An 18,490-nucleotide genomic window follows, 5' to 3' on the forward strand; every position below is an offset into this window, starting at 1 on the left:
TCATTTCTAAGATGGAGTTCTTGCACGGTTAACTTAGCTAGCTTAGGCCTGACAGGGACAGTCTACTGAAGTCTCCATATGTAGTGTGGTGGTCAGTCCATAACAGTCACAATCATGTACTGAAATTCTGGCACATGATACGGCTTAAATTTGACGGTGCAATACTCGTGGAAGGTGGCCCAGTTTTAAATTGCCAATTCTGACAGTTACAACAAGCTACAGCTAAACATGAAAAGTTCAAAGCAAGGTGATACAAAGCCTGTACACACACACACACACACACACAATTAATGAATACGGACCATGATGCACTTGGACAGATAGTTGAAGACCGTGGCCTTCAGCTCAAAAGACTCTCCACGGATGATGGAGTAAGGCAGGGAGAGCTCCAGGAAGAAGGGCTGGAAGACCGTCAGCTGAACCGGAGGAGCCAAGCCAAAGCCTTTGGAGGACACACAGAATGCCTCCGTCTCCCATGTGGTGATGGTGTCAGGAACCATCAGATTAACTCTTGTGGATCCAGTGTTTCTGAAAAGCACACAATATACATTTATTAATTAACATAGGCCAGGAGGGGTAAGTGGAGCCCAAGTGGCTTTAGATCATGGTCAGACTCATTCCTGGGGGGCCACAGCCCAGCAGAGTTCAGATTCAACCAAAACAATTCAGCAGAACAAGTCCTACAGGCTCAATTGAAGCCTACATGGCATGTGTTGGGGCAGTGTTTGGAACTTAACAGTTTGACACCTGCTTTAAGCCTAGTCCACATGTACATTGATTTATCCTCCATTTAAAGTTAATCCACATGAAAACGCAAAGACTGACACAGTGAAGTAAACCTAGCAGGTGGCATAAAGCCTGACCCTAAAGCCAGTTTACATGGGGCAAGTCTGTAACTGGCCAAAGGAAATAAGTGCACTTAAACCAGCAATGCTGTCCAACCAGTGAAACTGGACAATCTGTAAATCTTCACCTTGGCAGTAGTTTAAGGTTCCATTTGGGACCAGATATTGCATGTGTGTGTGAACAAGTGGCCAAACCACAAAAAGCTGTGTGGGTAGACAGGCCCTGGTGATGGGGAGTCATTTTGCTGAAACAAGATTCTTCACTGACCCCACTTGAGAGAGCTGCCAGATCCAGGTTTCCGGAAAATAAGTCCTGACAGTCACATCAAAAGAACCAACATCACCTCCAGCACCCCCACCTCCAAAGTCCTTTGATAGAGAAGCCATTTGAAAGGCTACAGGACGAGGCACTGAAAAAAAAAAAAAAAAAAAAAAAAAGCCAGGACTGCAACAAACTGGGTCTCGTCAAATTCAATAAACACATTAGATAAATAAGGGCCATGCACCAGGCTGTCCTATATAGGAAAACAACCGAAGACACCTACAGCCAAAGTTGCGATAGTAATTCAGGCCTCTGTAGGTCAGGCAGTTAGGTTCTCTGACCTGCAGATTTGTTGCAAGCTTCATCCCCACACTCTGTCAAAAGACAAGCATAAAGATGCATTTGAAGAATCAGTCAGTAAGTGGCTGAATGACTGCAAACAATTTCCAACCTGGAAAGCGTCATAAGCTTGGTCTGTAGGAACAGCTCGACGGGGTCGAACATTCAGGCACTCCTGTTCATCCTCAACAGGAAACGGATAATAGGATTGAGATCGTACTGGGAGCAGGTTGAACACCTAAAAACATGGAAGGGGAGAGAAGGGTCAGGTCAAACCCACCTCACTGAGCAGTTTAAGATACACAAGTATTGTAGCAAACCGCAGTGTTGGTCTAGTTTTTAAAAACTAGAGACCGGTCTATGGATAAGGGATTAACACCTGCAGGATGAAACCCATGGCACATTGGTGAAATACCAGGCAAATGCGCAAGATCACTTGAAAAAAAAAAAAAAGGAAGTCTCATCTGGATTAGCATCCATTGCTAAGTTAAACCACCAAATCGCATAGGAGAAAAAGCTTTTGACTGTAGATGTGGTAGTTTGACAAATATTACGTTGCTTGCAACAATTGCTTTGGTTTGTCTAATTGATCCAGCTGCAAAACCTGGATGTCAAAATAAAGTATGACAAGACTAATGAAATGCACATGGATACCGCTTCAGCAGTCAGACGTCTTCCTGGCTCCATGATCCGAACACTCTGATCAACAGCACTGAGGCCACACAGGGATCCTGCTTGAGCAGACACGGTCAAAACACTTCCCTCACCAGGAACAGCTGTAGGGGGAGAAAACTGCAGAGACACCTGGAAAAAGAACAAGCTCAAGCTGAAGGACATGCTGCCACAACCCACAGAGTAGAGGTGCTAGATGTCCACACACCTGGTTTTGGAAACACATTTCAGTGTCAAGAGCTGCAGTAGCAGCAACCACATTCTCACTGGGCAGAACACAGAAGGCCAGAATCTGCACTACTGGAGCCATATCGACACTGACAGACAGCTGGAACGACACTGTGCCACTTGGTGGATTCAGGGCCCTCACTTGAACCGTCTGAAATCCATGCAGGACGATCACTCCTTTGGACAACACCTGACAAGAGACAGACTGGGGCATAAGAGGTGCCAAAGAGAGAACCAACAAGTGCAGTCATCAAAACCAGCATCCACTCACCATATAGACGATGTCGGCACTGTAGTCACCAGTCTCTCCAACAAAAGAATATTTGATTGTCACTGGATACTTGGCACCACATTTCAGCGGCTGCTCAAGCGTCCCTATAGTCAGTTCACTAAACGTTGGGTAGTCTGTAGCAGTTTGGAAAAGCGGCACATTCCTCGTTTCCGTAGTGAAGTAGGGCGATTTAGAATCATAAAAATCCTGTGATGTTGCACTTGCCTGAGGAACGAGTTAATAGAATTAGCTTCTTACAGAAGTCAGTTTATAGAGAAAAAACCCTTTCGTACCATCAGATTCAGACCAGCTTTAGGGAAATCAGCTGTGTTGAGGGAGAAAGAAGCCACTCCGTTCAGGTTCGTAGTCAGATTAAGCAGCAGTTTGTTGGGCCATTGGCTAACATCCAGGAGATAGACTGCCTTCCTTGCTATTGGAGTCCCATTGAAATAAAATGCAGAGATCTGTTGGGACAGAAAAGGTTAGGAAAGGGAACCAATGAGGACGGTCAAAGAGCTGAAGCTTTATTCACCTTCCCATTAAGGATTGATCCATAGTTAAAGAAACCTGGGAGGTCCGAAAACGAGACCTTGCCAACTTCAAACGTAATGAAGACTGTTGTGGATTTTGACATCATTACACCTGGGAGAAATAAAAAAAGGCACCAAATAAGAAATGTTCAAGTCAGTGTTAGTTGACAGGGATTTGAGACCAGGCCTTTTCATCCAGAAAGGCTAAGATTAAGTCTGTCAACCCCATAAGACTTGTAGGACTAATGGGATTAAGTCACTGCATTAATCAACTTTTAGTCAAGCTGTAGCTGCCAACATTTGTCTCAAGTCATTCTCTTCAGGCCAAGTCAGTTTAGCTCAAATTTGAATCAAGGACTGCATTTTCAAAAACTCGAATGACCGTTTTCCTTTTTGGGTGAACTATCCCTTTGACAGTAGTGAAAATGCAGCAGCTTTATATCTGAAAAGCAGAATAAGACAAATACAGGAGCATTACCAATTAAACTCCTTTTTCAGATCAAGTAGGAGTACTTAATTTAACATGCTTTGTTGGTTATGACGATGGGGATAGATAGGAATGCGGTCCCTTCAAGACGGTAGGCATGCAATATTGACATGTTCAGTTTATCCACCCAGTCACGGTCACTTAAATCTAAGCCATTACACAAGACACTTGGACTGCTGTGTGTATTGGAGCGCGGATCAAGTGCTGAGAACTAAAGTGGATGGTGTCAGATAGCACTTCTAGCAGTATGATTCTGCCCATCTGGTCTTAATTCTCTCACCTCATCCCCAACCTTTTGGGTGCTAATGCCATTAAGTAGTTGGTTCACATTCTTCCACTGCTGCCATACTGAGACTAGATCTGCAACCCCCCACCAAAAAAATTAAAATTGCCAGGTTCTCACCCGTTCCCTCTTCAGTGACGTTCACGTTAACAAGGAAGGAATTTTGCAGTTGCTCTTCAAATTTGGTGGTGAAAAACTCTGACGTACTGATAGTAAGGGAAGCACATCCGGTGTTGTTCATCTGGTAGCAGAACAAAGAGGTGGTAAGATTCAGGTGTAGACTTGCAGAAAAAAAAAAAACAAAAAAAAAAAAAAACCCTGCTCTGCACAGTGGTCTCCTACCATAGCGGTTTTGTTAAGACACACACGAGACACACCAGGTACCACAGAAAACGGGAACGGCTCACGACATACTTCCACCAACGCTTGACCAGGTACAGGTTGCCCAAATGTGTATCTGGGGGTAGAGGGTTAAGGAATAAGATCACCAACCAAAAAGTCAAGAATATAAGAGCTCACACTTACTTGGCACAAGCCTCAACTTTCAGTCCCTCATCTCCCACACTGTACGTCGGTGGTGTGGTCAAGGTGACATCAAACTTGGGTAAAACTAAACCAGAAACCAATGCTTTAAATTAGGACCCCAGTCAGTCATCAAGACTACCCACTGCACATGTGTGGTAACTTACCATACTTTTTCACCTCAAAATCCTGAGAAATCATACGGTCACCAATAAAAGCCCTCAGAGCATACATCCCAACCTGAGCCTCAGGGTTTAACTGGTGAGAAAGCTGCAATATCCACCCAGTTGAGGAAACATTTGTCCACTGACCGATCCGGTTCTTATTATTGTCCTATTTGGAGGGAAAAAGCTTGGAATGATGAAAGCCCAAGAAACAGTAAAACCACAAAGAACATGTAGAGGTGAACCAGTGTTGCATCTATCCAAAGACTTGATCCAGAACAAGTTCTCACCTCCACCACCACTAGACTGTACTGTAAAGACAAACATAACATTAGGCAACTTCTATTTAAAAAAAATCCTGGAAGACCAGAAGCAGCTCAGGCTTTACCATTTGATTAAGAGGAACAAATTTAGCATCCATGGTCAGAACCCTGAAGTTCACTGCGGAAGAGAAACAGCTCACTTGGATTACATAATGCACTTGAAGGTGTACAAAGTCCATTACACTACAAGTTCTGATCACTTCTAATATTAATACAAGGGTCATTTGTAGCTCACCCATTTGTCCTGGGTTGTATATGGGTTTGTCGGTTTGGATGAAGGTCAGAGGCAGGTAACTTCTGAACATGACTTTCCTCTCTTCAGTCATTTTGAAGAACCTCCCTTGAAGGACCACCCTCACTTTCTGCACTAATTCTCCATCTACTTGAGGAGCCTGTAGAGAAACACTTTAATAAAAGAAAGAAAGAACACTGCATGTGCCACACGGAGACAGACCTGGAAACTAAAACAACGGTGAAACACGGTTGAAGAACTCTGCTGCGCAAGCGGTGTTGTCTTGTTCTGGTCATCAACCAGAAAGATGTTCATTGCAAGACTCTCATTGGGTTTCAGAAGACTTGCACACAATTTGGCATTAGAGCCAGACTCGATCACTGCAGAAAACATCACCAAGAAGGATCTGTGGAAACAAACACACTCCAAGTCATATCAGAACACATGCATGTAAATATATAAGAGATAGGTTCCATAGACACGTAAACTGAGAAAGTCAGAAGACACTTTATTATTCATTTCAAACCCCATTTACTCACGGTCCTGATCTCTGTCCACCAACAGCAAAGAGAAAAAGGACTAAAACGAGCCCTTTCCAAATACATAACTCCTTCACAGCCATGAAGAGCGATCAGCCAAGATTTGATTTGATTTGATTTGATTTGATTTGATTTGATTTTCAAAAACACTGCAAACCTTTAACAAACTCCACAGTCACTCTCAATCAGCTGCACTGTTGGCAGCGATATTTAAACACACTTAATTGGAGGAATTCATTTATTAGCTGATTGACTGATTGAACCAGTTAATTTGCAAAATGATTCACTGTCATGCTGTTGACGCCTGCTGGTCAAAACTGTATTTCAGTACAAGAACTGGCCAAACATGCATCAAATGCCTTTTTCAACCAATTGAAAACATTGTATTGATATTGTACTTTTAAAATACAATTTACAAATCATCAAATACTAGGGATGTGCTCTCAAAACTTATAATAAACAACACAAATATTCCCTTAAAGTGGAAGTGAAACAGTCAATTGTATTATTTAGTGAACTGATTTCTACTTTAACATTAATTTAATTTATCCTTTATCTTTTATTAATTGAAAATTAAGAAACTTATTTTTTTGTCAAACAAAGGGGATTTACTATTAACATAAAACATGGAAGAAATGTTGTGTGATTAATCCTTTAAAAATAATGTTTGTTTCATTTTTGTAATAGTAGAAGTAGTAGTAGGCTAAGTAAAGGTGCTGGTCATATGATTAGAATATCATCCAAAAGTTGATTTATTTCACTAATTCCATTCAAAAAGTGAAACTTGTATATTATATTCATTCATTACACACAGACTGATATATTTCAAATGTTTATTTCTTTTAATTTTGATCTTTATAACTGATAACTAAGAGGGCTTTTACACTTGGCTTGTTTGCTGCGGTCCGAGCCCGAGTGTGATTGTTCCCGGCGCTGCCCGCAGTGTTGGTCTGCTTTCACAATCAATAGTTGTATCAAACCCAGGTGTGTTTGCGTGGGTACTTTACTTGCTGAACAAGTGCGCACCCGAGTCCGTGTTGCTTGCACATTCATGTGAACCGTGCCACAGTTTGGGAGCAACCGAACTCAGACCACCTTCCCCAGGTAGTGTTGGGTTCACTACCCCAGTGCGCACCAGAGTCTAATGACAGCGTTCACATTAGAGATTTTTCATGCGAACCGTACCCCGTTCCACACTGCCAGTGTGACAGCCACCTAAGGAAAGTCCCTAATTCAGTATCTCAGAAAATGTGAATATTGTGAAAAGATTGAATATTGAAGACACCCGGTGCCACACTCTAATCAGTTAATTAACTCAAAACACCTGCAAACCCTTTAAATGGTCTTTCAGTCTAGATCTGTATGCTACACAATCATGGGGAAGACTACTGACTTGAGAGTTGTCCAAAAGACGAACATTGACCTGGAGAGGATTGTGAAACAAAACCCATTAAAAATGTGGTGGAGATTCACAAAGAGTGGACTGCAGCTGGACTCAGTGCTTTAAGAACCACTACACACAGACGTATGCAAGACATGGGCTTCAGCTGTTGCATTCCTTGTCTCAATCCAATCTTGAACAACAGACAGCATCAGAAGCGTCTAAAGACAAAAAGGACTGGACTGCTGCTGAGTGGTCCAAAGTTATGTTCTCTGATGAAAGTAAATTTAACATTTCGTTTGGAAATCAGGGTCCCAGAGTCTGGAGGAAGAGAGGAGAGGCACACAATCCATGTTGCTTGAGGTCCAGTGTAAAGTTTCCACAGTCAGTGATGGTTTGGGGTGCCATGTCATCTGGTCCACTGTGTTTTCTGAGGTCTTAGGTCAATGCAACCGAATGCCAGGAGGTTTTAGAGCACTTCATGCTTCCTGCTGCTAACCTACTTTATGGAGATGCAGATTTCATTTTCCAAAAGGACTTGGCACCTGCACACAGTGCCAAAGCTACCAGTACCTGGTTTAAGGACCATGGTATCCCTGTTCTTAATTGGCCAGCAAACTCGCCTGACCTTAACCCATCTATAGAAAATATATGGGGTATTGTGAAGAGGAAGATGCGATATGTCAGACCCAAGAATGCAGAAGAGCTGAAGGCCACTATAAGAGACACCTGGTCTCTCATAACACCTGAGCAGTGCCACAGACTGATCGACTCCATGCCACGCCGCATTGCTGCAGTAATTCAGGCAAGAGGAGCCACAACTAAGTATTGAGTGCTGTACATGTTCATACTTTTCAGTTGGACTCTCAGAGCAGTTTTGGAGACTTTTGTCATGTGTTTCTGTCCTCATTTAGTGAGACGGCAGACACTGAAATCAATGTGAGCACTGTCTGCTATGTAGTGTTTTGGGTTTGAGTACAAAGAGGTTAATGGATTAAAACGTTCTCACTTTACATGGTTGCAGTCTATCTGTGCATTCCAGGAGTATGCAGCACAGCAAAATAAGTGAAAGTGGCAACACATTGTTCATGGTAAAATGAGCATGTATCGAGACCAATTTCACAAATTGAAGTAACAAGCTTTTGGGCTAGATTTAAAATGAAGGAAAAGTGCACTTTTTAAATGAGGCAACATAAGATTCACTTGTGGTGGTAGAGAAACCGTTCAAGACTCATGGGATTGTTTAAAATAAAGATTTAAATGCAAAAGAGGGCACGAGTTGATCTTGTCAGTGGTGAGTTTATTTGAAAACATTTGGCTTTAACGTTAAAAAGTAGGCTGTATGGTGTTGAAGTGTTTTGCAACTTGGTGTTAAATCCAATGAATGTGGTGTTTGAGTTTAAACTAAATGTGAGACGGATTTTTTTTTTTTTTTTTTAATCAAAAATGGATAAGTTTTGTAATATACAGCCATGGATCAGTAGCATACTACAAATGAGTCCTATATGAAAGCATGAGTCTGGCTTCTGCACTGTATACGTAACCCACACGGGCTGCAAGTGCTCTGCAGACAGAGTGTGTAAAACTGGTGTAACCTAGTGCTCTGCGCTGATCTGTTCCTTTTTGGTCCATAGGGAGCGTCCTTTCAGAAGATGTGTCTCTGAAGCTTCCAACAAATGTGATCCAGGGATCTGCCAAATACTCTGTTTCAGTCCTTGGTAAGGCACTTCATTAAGGGGGAATGGACCCGGAGATGTTGAGCAAATTAACTTTTGTTTTCTAAGGGTTTTTTGGTTTGTCCGTTTTTCTTACTTTTCTTAGGGGACATAATGGGTCGTGCACTAAATAATCTTGATGGCTTGCTACAGATGCCATCTGGCTGTGGAGAACAAAATATGATAACTCTTGCTCCCAATATCTACATCTTGTAGTACCTGGAAGGCACTGCGCAGCTCACCCCAACCATCCGACAGACTGCCACTGGTTACCTTCAGAGCGGTACAGATGACCGAATCCTACAAGTCCTACACCTCGGAGTTCATTTGGTGTAATGTGAAATGTGAAAGGTTTTTTTTTTACTTGAACAGGATACCAAGGACAGCTAAACTACAGGCACAGTGATGGTTCATACAGCACATTTGGCTACGATGCATCCAATACATGGTGCGTTTCATACTGTTCTTTTATTGTGCATTGAATCGGGACTTTTTAATGTGGCTTTTTTTTTCATAGCCAGGTTGACATCTTTAAATGTGCTGTAACTGATCTGAAGTCTGAGGCTGGCCTTAATCATCATGCTGTTTCATTTTAGGGTGGTGTTGGTGATAATGTGACCATGACGGGCTACATCGTTGCATCACTGCTTGAGCTAGGTGTCCTTGCCACGGTAAAAACATGCCTGCCAGTAGTTATACAAGGTCCTTCTGGTAATGTAGTCTAAAATTTCCTTTGCTTTCAGAATCCGGTCATCACCAATGCTCTGTCTTGCTTGAGGCCTGTCGTTGGGAAGCTAGGAAACACTTACACGACGGCTCTGCTTGCCTACACCTTCAGTCTGGCTGGAGAGACCAGCACTCGAGCTCGGCTTTTAACTGCCTTGAAGAACATTGCCATTTCTGAAGGTGAGGTTCACTAGTCTCTTGATGTTCAGGTTCTTTGGCATCAACTTTCTGTCCTCTCTCGTCCTAAGGCAACAAGCTCCACTGGTCTCAGACGTCATCTGGTGACACTCTGGCGGTGGAGATCAGCTCATATGTGCTGCTAGCGGTTCTCTCTGTACAGCCTCTCACGACCACTGATCTGAGCTATGCTAACCGCATTGTCAACTGGCTTGTGGCCCAGCAGAATCCTTATGGAGGCTTTTCCTCCACCCAGGTGAGACCGCACACCAAACATGAGCACAAATGATGTCTGAGGCTTTTTTTTAAATCTGGTTTTTATTTTTAGGACACTGTGGTGGCTCTTCATGCTCTGTCTCTGTTCGCAGCTAAAATGTTCAGCCTGGAGGGCTCCAGCACTGTTACTTTACAGTCCTCTAAGGCAGGAGAGGTGTATAACTTTGATGTGAATCGGGACAACCGGCTGCTGTATCAGGAGAAGCGGCTGAAGAATGTTTCTGGCAGATATAGTGTTCAAGCCAAAGGCTCCACCTGTGTGTCTGTGCAGGTCGTAAACTTCATCTACTTGACTTCTACCTCTATGCTTGTCCCAGTTCTTGTCACTTGTGGGTTTATTTCTCTATTTTAATGTACAGTACTACACCAGGTTGCGTGTTTCTACAACATCCCGACACCCATTAAAGTTTCCAGTACACTTGGTGTTGAAGTGAAGGTGGCAAGAGACTGCAGAGTGCTTGGAGCTGATCTCATGCTGAACATTACTGTGACGTAAGAACCACTTTGTGTCCTGTTTGACCCTTAACTCTTTACACAGCTGAGCCAAGACTCCACTGTGCTTACTCAATTCTGTAACCGTGTCACATAAAAGCCAGTCTGAATGTAGTTCTCTCCCACCTCTGCCCCCAATGTTAATTCATATGATTTTTCTTTTCTTTTTTAATCCCACCTCTGAGCAGCATGAAGCCATTTTTTTAGTTGCACCCAATTGCTAAGTTAACTTTTCTCTTAGGTAGTACAATGGTGCAAAACCAACTACGAACTTGTGGAGGCTGTTGTGTTTATACTTTACAGACAGACCCGAACACAGTCATCCTTTAGCCGTGTCAACCATCTTTATTTCCTCACCTTTTACCTTTTCCTGGACACACCTCTTTAAAGCACCCATGCATAACAACACATCTCTACCCTAAAGAGAGAAAAAAAAAAAAAAAATATATATATATATATATATATAAGAAATGAAATTGCTTTGATATTGCATAGTGAGTCTAATCAACAGTAACAACAATATTCAAATGCGATAACTTTGAATCACTAACTGATTTTACTACCTATTCCCTTTTTTACCATAGAAACTAAAGTCCCTTGCAACTCAACACTTCACATAACTTCAATCAGTCTTTCAGGAGGTTTAACGTTTCTTTTTGGTATTTGTTGTGTGAGCCACTGAAATGAGCCAATTAAAGCAGAGCACAACATTATCACTGTTTGACTTCCGGTGGAGACAACTCTGGCATGTTTGGTTGCCGCTTCTCCACTCTGCAATTTTAATTGTTTTTTATTTTTCATTGTTTATTTATTTATTATTATACGTTATTGTTGGATTCCATCCTTTGGTTGTGCTACCACATTCCTGACTGGGATCGGACACACTCACGCAGTGCCTGGATTTTTCACTCCTGTGTGCTCACCCTGCTCGTGTAACCGTGCTTCAGAAGATCTGTTTTATTACAACGCTTTTGGATTTAGACTATAGACTAGATCAAACGGTGTCCTGTGTAGCAGTCTCTGATTTTAGGTTCATCACAACATCTTTGTCCTTATTTTGACATTGCTATGTGGATCTGTCTGTTATCTGCTGTCATCTGTATTTTGCCAGTGACTGGGCTCTGTGGAGAGCGGATCCTCGAACACCCGGACCACACTATGATAAGGTACTCTCTGCCTGAACTGCTTTCACAGAAACACCAGTTGGTGCTCAATATACGTGTTCGTGAAACTTTACGATCACTTCACCTTCTACGTCACCTTCTTCTAAATATGTTCATAGGGGTTCACAGCGGAATTTTAACTTCACAGGGACTGACATTAAGGTCTTATGTTCCCGTCTCGCATGTACTGATATTAAACAAAACATTTGCCCTGCGAACTTATGTTATCCACAACAAGTGTCTACAACATACTCTGATAAAGTATGCCCTGATTCCATCAGGTTTGCCCATCTCAATGTACGCTCTTTAAACAAAAGTCTGATTTACTCTATGACATCATCTTGGACAAAAAACTTGATGTCTTCTGTATTTCTGAAACTTGGGACCAACAATGTACTCCACCGGGATATAGATATATTGACAAATCCAGAGCAACTGGAAAAGGCGGTGGCCTTGCTGTTGTGTACAGTTCTGATGTCTCTGTAACTGAAATTGTTGTTCCTTCTGTTTTATCGTTTGAGAGTATTGTTTTTAAAATTGGCGGTGCTTCTCTTGTTCTGATCTTGTTCATCTATCGGCCACCGAAGAGTAACCCTCTGTTCTTTGATGAACTCACAGAGCTAATTGCATTTGTGAATCCCCTTTGTCCATCTATGACTCTTATTGGAGTTATTAACATTCATGTTGACAATCCTAGTTGTAATCATACTGCTAATTTGATGGAGATTCTAGACTGTTTTAACCTGATACAGCATGTCAAATTTCCAACTCATAGAAAAGGTCATACACTGGATTTAGTAAGTACAGCTGGTGCTGATATAAATCAGCTTGAAGGTAAAGATTTGTGTATTAGTGACCATAAGCTCTTGAGTTTTAACTTATCTGTTTCTCTGCAAAAACTACAAAAGAGGGTTATTAGTTTTAGGAATCTTAAAAATATAAATCTTAATCAATTTTCATGTATGATAAATAACAGTTCTGCAGGAAATACTGTTGATCATTATAATTCAATTTTATCATCAACTCTAGATGTGCTGGCCCCCAAGAACAAACGTGTCGTTTCATTTTTGAAATCATCACCCTGGTTTACTACTGAGCTCAGGGCTCTTAAAGCAAAAAATAGGCAGTTGGAATGACAATTAAAAAAAATCAGGGCTCACTGTCCATAAACTTATGTATGATGAGCAATTGGTTCAGTACAGCGATGCCCTCAAAATAGCAAGAACTGAATACTACTCTCAAATCATTAATGATGGTACTGCTAATCCAAATAAGATGTTTAAAGTAATCAACAAACTTCTTAAACCTTCCAATTCACTTATTTGTTCCACTGTGCAGCAGTGCAATAAGTTTTTGAAATTTTTTGCTGAAAAAATTGATAATATTTATCTGTCTATTACTTGTGCCTCTCTCAGTGCACCTCCGGAGATTCAGCCTTTAAATTGTGAGTCTACTTGGTTCTCTAGTTTTAAAACGGTCACCATTGATTACATTTCCAAATTAGTTATGACTCTACTGTAATTATTAGTTCCTCTACCTGTACCTTGGATCCTATTCCAACTCATGTTCTCAAAGAGTGTCTGCCAGCTATCAGTCCTCTCATTTTGAACATTGTTAATACTTCTATTACCACTGGACTTGTTCCTCAAGCCCTTAAGGTTGCCTCCATCACACCAGTTCTTAAAAAGCCTATGTGTGATGTGTCTGATCTGTCTAATTACAGGCCAATATCTTATCTTCCTTTTTTGGGGAAGGTTTTGGAACGTGTTGTTGTGTCACAACTTCATTCACACTTGTCCATGAACAAGCTTTTAGAACCTTTTCAATCTGGGTTTCGTTCTGGACATAGTACTGAGACTGCCTTGGTCCGAGTTATGCACAATCTCCTCGTCTCTGCTGACTCTGGTGTCCTTACTATCTTGGTGCTCTTAGATTTGAGTGCAGCCTTCGACACGGTGTGTCACTCTATACTGCTTGAGAGACTCGAGACCTGGCTTGGTATTTCTGGAACAGTGTTGGAGTGGTTTAAATCTTACCTGACTGATCGTACCCAGTTTGTTATTTTAGAAAATAATAAATCTAATGTTGGACAGGTGTGTCATGGTGTTCCTCAGGGGTCTGTCCTTGGCCCGATACTTTTTAATATTTACATGCTTCCTTTAGGGCAGATTATCAGAAAGTATGGTCTCGGGTACCACTTCTATGCTGATGATACACAGATTTATATTAGCACAAAAACTATCACAGGTGTATCAGAAACCCTTTCTGACTGTCTCCAGGAAATAAAATTATGGATGTACCAAAATTTTCTTAAATTAAATGGTACAAAGTCCGAGGTTCTTTTAGTTGGTACCCCTGCAGCTACCTGTAATGGTAAAAAATGTAATTTGGAGATTGAAAACAATGTACTGTCTGCATCACCACAAGTACGCAACCTTGGAGTAATTTTTGATTCTCACTTGACACTTGAAGCACATATTTCAAGAGCATTTCAAAATCGGCATTTTTCCATCTAAGGAATATTGCTAGGATCAGGTCCTTTCTTTCATTACCTGATGCAGAAAGCCTTGTCCATGCACTTGTGACCTCTAGGCTTGATTATTGTAATGCTCTTTATCTTGGGCTACCAGCAAAATCTATTAAGCGCCTGCAACATATACAGAATTCAGCTGCTTGTGTTCTTAAACATACTCCTTTTCGTCAGCATATCTCTGGGGTGCTTCGGAACCTGCATTGGTTCCCGGTCCATGACCGTATTGATTTTAAAACTCGTATCTTAACGTATAAAGCTGTACGTGGAATTGCACCATCATATATATGTGATTTAATAACATTATATATGCCCTCTCGATCTCTCCGTTCTGCCAACTCCCTTATACTTAAACAGCCTTCTTGCAGACTGAAAATGATGGGTGAAAGAGCCTTCTCTGTGTCCGCCCCCAGGTTGTGGAATGCACCAACACTAACAAGTTTCAAGAAACAGTTTAAAAACCCATCTTTTTAAGATGTCTGTGTCCTAATTGGTGACACTCGATGTATATTCTATTATACTTCTTGTTGTTTACTTTTTATTTTTTAATGTATTTTTAATGTATTTACTTTTGTACTGTACTTGTAGCGCTTTGGGTATAAGAAAAGCGCAATATAAATAAAATGTATTATTATTATTATTGTTTCTTCATTGTCTCTGGTACTGTCTCTGCAACCTGTCCATTCTCTGTAATCGACTCAGAGCTTTGCTTAGGACATAAATAAATTCTGTTCCGTCGCAGTGTTGTTCCGCCATCCGTCAAAATCTCATAAGACCTTGGAGCCACTTGTTTTTCCACTTTGCCCTTTTGAGACCACATACCTGTATTGTGGTTCCTTATTTTGACGGTGTCTCCCGGTTTCAGGGCTGTCAGTGGTTTCGCTTTTCTATCATACAACCTCTTTTGTTTGATTTTTTTGTTTCAGCTTAAAGCTTTTCACTTGACTAGTGTGTGGAGTGTCCAGAAGATCCTCTCTAATGGGCAAATTTGTTCGAATTCTTCTACCCATGAGCATCTGTGCTGGGGACAACCCATTCTCCAGTGGTGCACTTCTGTAAATCATGAGACTTCTACGAAAGTCTTCATTACCAGCTTGTGCCTTGCGCATGAGTCCTTTCACTATTTTCACGGCATTCTCTGCCAGTCCATTTGATCTGGGGTAATTTGGACTGAATGTATCATGGCGAAAACCCCATTCCTCTGAAAACTTCTTAAATTCACTACAAAACTGAGGTCCGTTGTCTGTAAAGACTACACAGGGGACACCATAGCAAGTAAACGTGGACTTCATGAAGGCAATGACTGCTTTGCTAGCAGTGGAGTGCAGTGTGGCCACCTCTGGATAATAAGAGCAGTAATCTGTTACTACAATGTGACTCTTCCCATCACAGTCAAATAAATCTGCTCCAACCTTGTAGTAAGGCCTACTTGTTACAAGATGTGGAAGAAGAGGCTCTGCCTGCTGTCTGGGCCTGAAGGTTAAACAAAGCTTGCATGCAGCTGTCAACTGCGAAATGTCCAGATTAATCCTGGGCCAGTACATCACTTCCCTAGCTCTCCTTTTGCACTTTTCTTCTCCGAGGTGCCCTTCATGGATTTTTTTTTAGCATTTCTTTCCTTAGGCTTGCTGGGATGACAAATTTACAGCCTTTGAAGATTATTCCATTTACAACCGTAAGCTCTGATCTGCAGGCCCAGTAATCCCTAATTCTAACAAGTCTTTTTTTTCTTCTGGCCATCCTTCCTGAATAGCCACCTTCATTTCTTTCATTGTTTCATCTTTCTCCGTCTCCTGTTTGATCTGGTCAGTCCTGTCTGCAGACACTGGGAGCGAGGCTACAATCATGTCCACGTAAGCTTTGATTTCTGTAGCACAGGTTTCTGTTTCCTCTTGACTATCTACGGCACGAGACCGTGTGTCCGCTGCAAACATGTACTTGCCCGGTGTGTAAATCAAATTTGCATCATATTTTTGTAGCCTGATGACCATTCTCTGTATTCTAAGGGGACAATCATTCAGTGACTTGGCCATAATGGGAACCAGTGGTTTATGGTCAGTCTCTACAGTGAATGCTTGTCCATATACAAATTGATGGAACCTCTCACATGCATATGTAATGGCTAGCAATTCTTTCTCTATTTGCACGTATCTTGTTTCTGTAGCAGATAGCGCTCTGGACGCATAAGCCACTGGCTGCCAAACATCATCATACTGCTGGAGTAACACAGCTCCCACACCGTACTGTGATGCATCGGCTGAAATTCTTATGCGTCTTTCTGGATCATAGAACTTTAGCACAGGTTCTGCTATCAGAATTTATTTCAAGGTTTTCCAGCAGGTTTCTTGTTCATGTGACCACATCCATTTGTTTTTTTGTTCCAGTAGACTATTTTGCCAGGTATGTAACCATGCCAAGAAAGCATCTAACATCATCTTTGTTTTGTGGTCTCTCCATGTTTTCAATTGCAGTTGTTTTCTTAGGGTCAGGCTTTATGCGCTCCTCCGAGATGACATCTAGAAAGGTTAGTGATTTCATTCCAAATTCACATTTCTCTTTGTTGAGCTTCAGATTGACTTTACGAGTCACTTCAAGTACCTCTAGAAGTGTGGTGTCATGCTCCTCTTTGGTTGCGCCATAGACTATGATGTCGTCCATCATTGTTTCCACACCTTTTATGTGCTCGTAGATCATTCTAATGGGTTTTTGATATACCTCTGGAGCTGAGAGTATGCCGTATGGTAACCTCAGGAACCTGTATCTGCCTTCAGGGGTGTTAAAAGTGCAGAGTCTTGATGACACCTCGTCCAGCTTCACCTGCCAGAATCCTGTAGAAGCGTCCAACTTGCTGAACCATTTTGCCCCTGCAAATTGTGACATGATTTCCTCTCGAGTGGGTAACTTAAAGTGCTCTCTCTGGATGGCTTTATTTAGATCTCTTAGATCCAGAGAGATTTGGAGCTGGCCGTTTTTCTTTTCCACTATATGTAACGAGCTCTGTGCAGACGCAATGCTCCTGGAACGCAACTGGAACGTAAACACTGAAGACGGAGTATGTGAGAAACAGGCATAAGGTTGTTTGCACCTTTTGAAATGTGGAATTAGTTTACAGCTTTTTCAAGCACTTTGTGATGCATTTTGGAAACAGGAGGTGAGCCCCTTTTCTAATGCACCATCTAGCTTGATAAACCCCTTCTCAAAGACTTACTGTTTGTCAATTTTATTTGGGTAACACACATATTCTGAATGCAGTCGGCAGAATTTGAATGAGCCAATTTAATCTAGATTAATCTAGATTAATTTCATGATCACAGTGATAGATTAAAAAAAATAATCTATGTCCACCACTAGTTTTTTTAAACGCGAAACATGAACACGTTATATTGCACACTGTAAAGACAATCAAAGCTTCAAAAAAAGCGTGAAAAACGGGACCTTTCAATCAAGTGTGCAAAATAAATTTGGTCCAATACATTTCTATAGTCTGATTCAGTAAATGCCTCATTCAACCGCTCCAAGCATAGAGACACACCTGCAATCTTAACAACAGTCAACTTAGTCATTTACTAAAAGATGCTACAGTTCTGCGCAACAGATTATTGTAAAAATGGCAGGGATTTAAATTCTTGATTAAAAAAGAGAAACCTTTCACAGGTGACAATGCCAGTTGAATATTCCTTGTGGTGAATGACCTCAAGTTGACCTTTCCAATATTGTGGATGGCTTGTGTATAGTAGCCCATAGATTTACTAATGAGATGTAAAGCGTTCCCTTCTCTTTGGAGTATTACAAGCTGTTCGTGAATAGATAAGATCCCTAAAGTGCAAATATTAGTCTCAAACCCAAAGAGATATTATCAAAAGTTAATACTTGTCCATGTCCTCCTAAAACGCCTCTTTTGAACATGCCCCACATGTCTATGTAATGATGTGAGAAGGTTTGCATAACGGCGCCTAAACATTCACACAAAGAAGGCACAACATTAATGGTTGCTGCCACCATGTTGTGAAGGTGCGGTTTCATTGCGAAAGCGAAAATACTTAGTTTGGCCTTCCAAAAGAGGGCATAACTAGAAATCAGTGGTTAAGCTGTTTTTACAACACTGTTCCAGAACAGTTCAACCCAAATATTCAGATGTGTGCAGTACATTTTATAGAGGACAATTTCCTGATCCTAAAAGATTAGACCACATACCGACTGTTCTGACTCACAGACTGTAAGTACTTCTAAATATTTAAAGGATTTGCCACTGATGTTTCAAACATGAGTTTTGAGCAGTGTAGAGTAGCACATGTTGTTTGTCATTTCTCTGATGACAAATGCAGACATAGCT

At 41.4% G+C, this 18,490-nt stretch overlaps 2 protein-coding genes across 4 annotated transcripts in view; one reads left to right on the forward strand and one right to left on the reverse strand.

Moving 5' to 3' along the window:
* The window catches only part of LOC127942379 (alpha-2-macroglobulin-P), a 57,482-nt gene extending 46,999 nt beyond the window's left edge, over positions 1 to 10,483 (forward strand). The window contains exons 27-30 of the mRNA XM_052538095.1: positions 9,537 to 9,699; positions 9,768 to 9,952; positions 10,025 to 10,243; positions 10,343 to 10,483. Of these exons, the coding sequence (XP_052394055.1) occupies positions 9,537 to 9,699; positions 9,768 to 9,952; positions 10,025 to 10,243; positions 10,343 to 10,468 (693 nt within the window). The 3' untranslated portion in view covers positions 10,469 to 10,483. The remainder of the gene's footprint in view (positions 1 to 9,536; positions 9,700 to 9,767; positions 9,953 to 10,024; positions 10,244 to 10,342) is intronic.
* LOC127942358 (alpha-2-macroglobulin-like protein 1) overlaps positions 1 to 18,490 on the reverse strand; it is a 34,695-nt gene that overhangs the window by 3,420 nt on the left and 12,785 nt on the right. For 2 of the 3 annotated variants that reach the window (XM_052538086.1, XM_052538079.1), the window contains 17 exons: positions 5,381 to 5,564; positions 5,162 to 5,318; positions 4,992 to 5,044; positions 4,894 to 4,914; positions 4,607 to 4,772; positions 4,443 to 4,527; positions 4,260 to 4,374; positions 4,038 to 4,158; positions 3,150 to 3,259; positions 2,911 to 3,081; positions 2,618 to 2,842; positions 2,327 to 2,536; positions 2,101 to 2,250; positions 1,559 to 1,684; positions 1,391 to 1,481; positions 1,114 to 1,255; positions 303 to 528 (listed from right to left, as the gene is read on the reverse strand). In XM_052538086.1, the coding sequence (XP_052394046.1) occupies positions 303 to 528; positions 1,114 to 1,255; positions 1,391 to 1,481; positions 1,559 to 1,684; positions 2,101 to 2,250; positions 2,327 to 2,536; positions 2,618 to 2,842; positions 2,911 to 3,081; positions 3,150 to 3,259; positions 4,038 to 4,158; positions 4,260 to 4,374; positions 4,443 to 4,527; positions 4,607 to 4,772; positions 4,894 to 4,914; positions 4,992 to 5,044; positions 5,162 to 5,318; positions 5,381 to 5,564 (2,353 nt within the window). Of the gene's footprint in view, positions 1 to 302; positions 529 to 1,113; positions 1,256 to 1,390; positions 1,482 to 1,558; positions 1,685 to 2,100; positions 2,251 to 2,326; positions 2,537 to 2,617; positions 2,843 to 2,910; positions 3,082 to 3,149; positions 3,260 to 4,037; positions 4,159 to 4,259; positions 4,375 to 4,442; positions 4,528 to 4,606; positions 4,773 to 4,893; positions 4,915 to 4,991; positions 5,045 to 5,161; positions 5,319 to 5,380; positions 5,565 to 5,697; positions 5,884 to 18,490 lie in introns of those variants that run through there. The other variant, XM_052538054.1, reaches the window with a different exon arrangement.

This window comes from Carassius gibelio, chromosome A3 (assembly GCF_023724105.1).
Source record: "Carassius gibelio isolate Cgi1373 ecotype wild population from Czech Republic chromosome A3, carGib1.2-hapl.c, whole genome shotgun sequence".
In the NCBI taxonomy this organism is placed as follows: Eukaryota; Metazoa; Chordata; class Actinopteri; order Cypriniformes; family Cyprinidae; genus Carassius; species Carassius gibelio.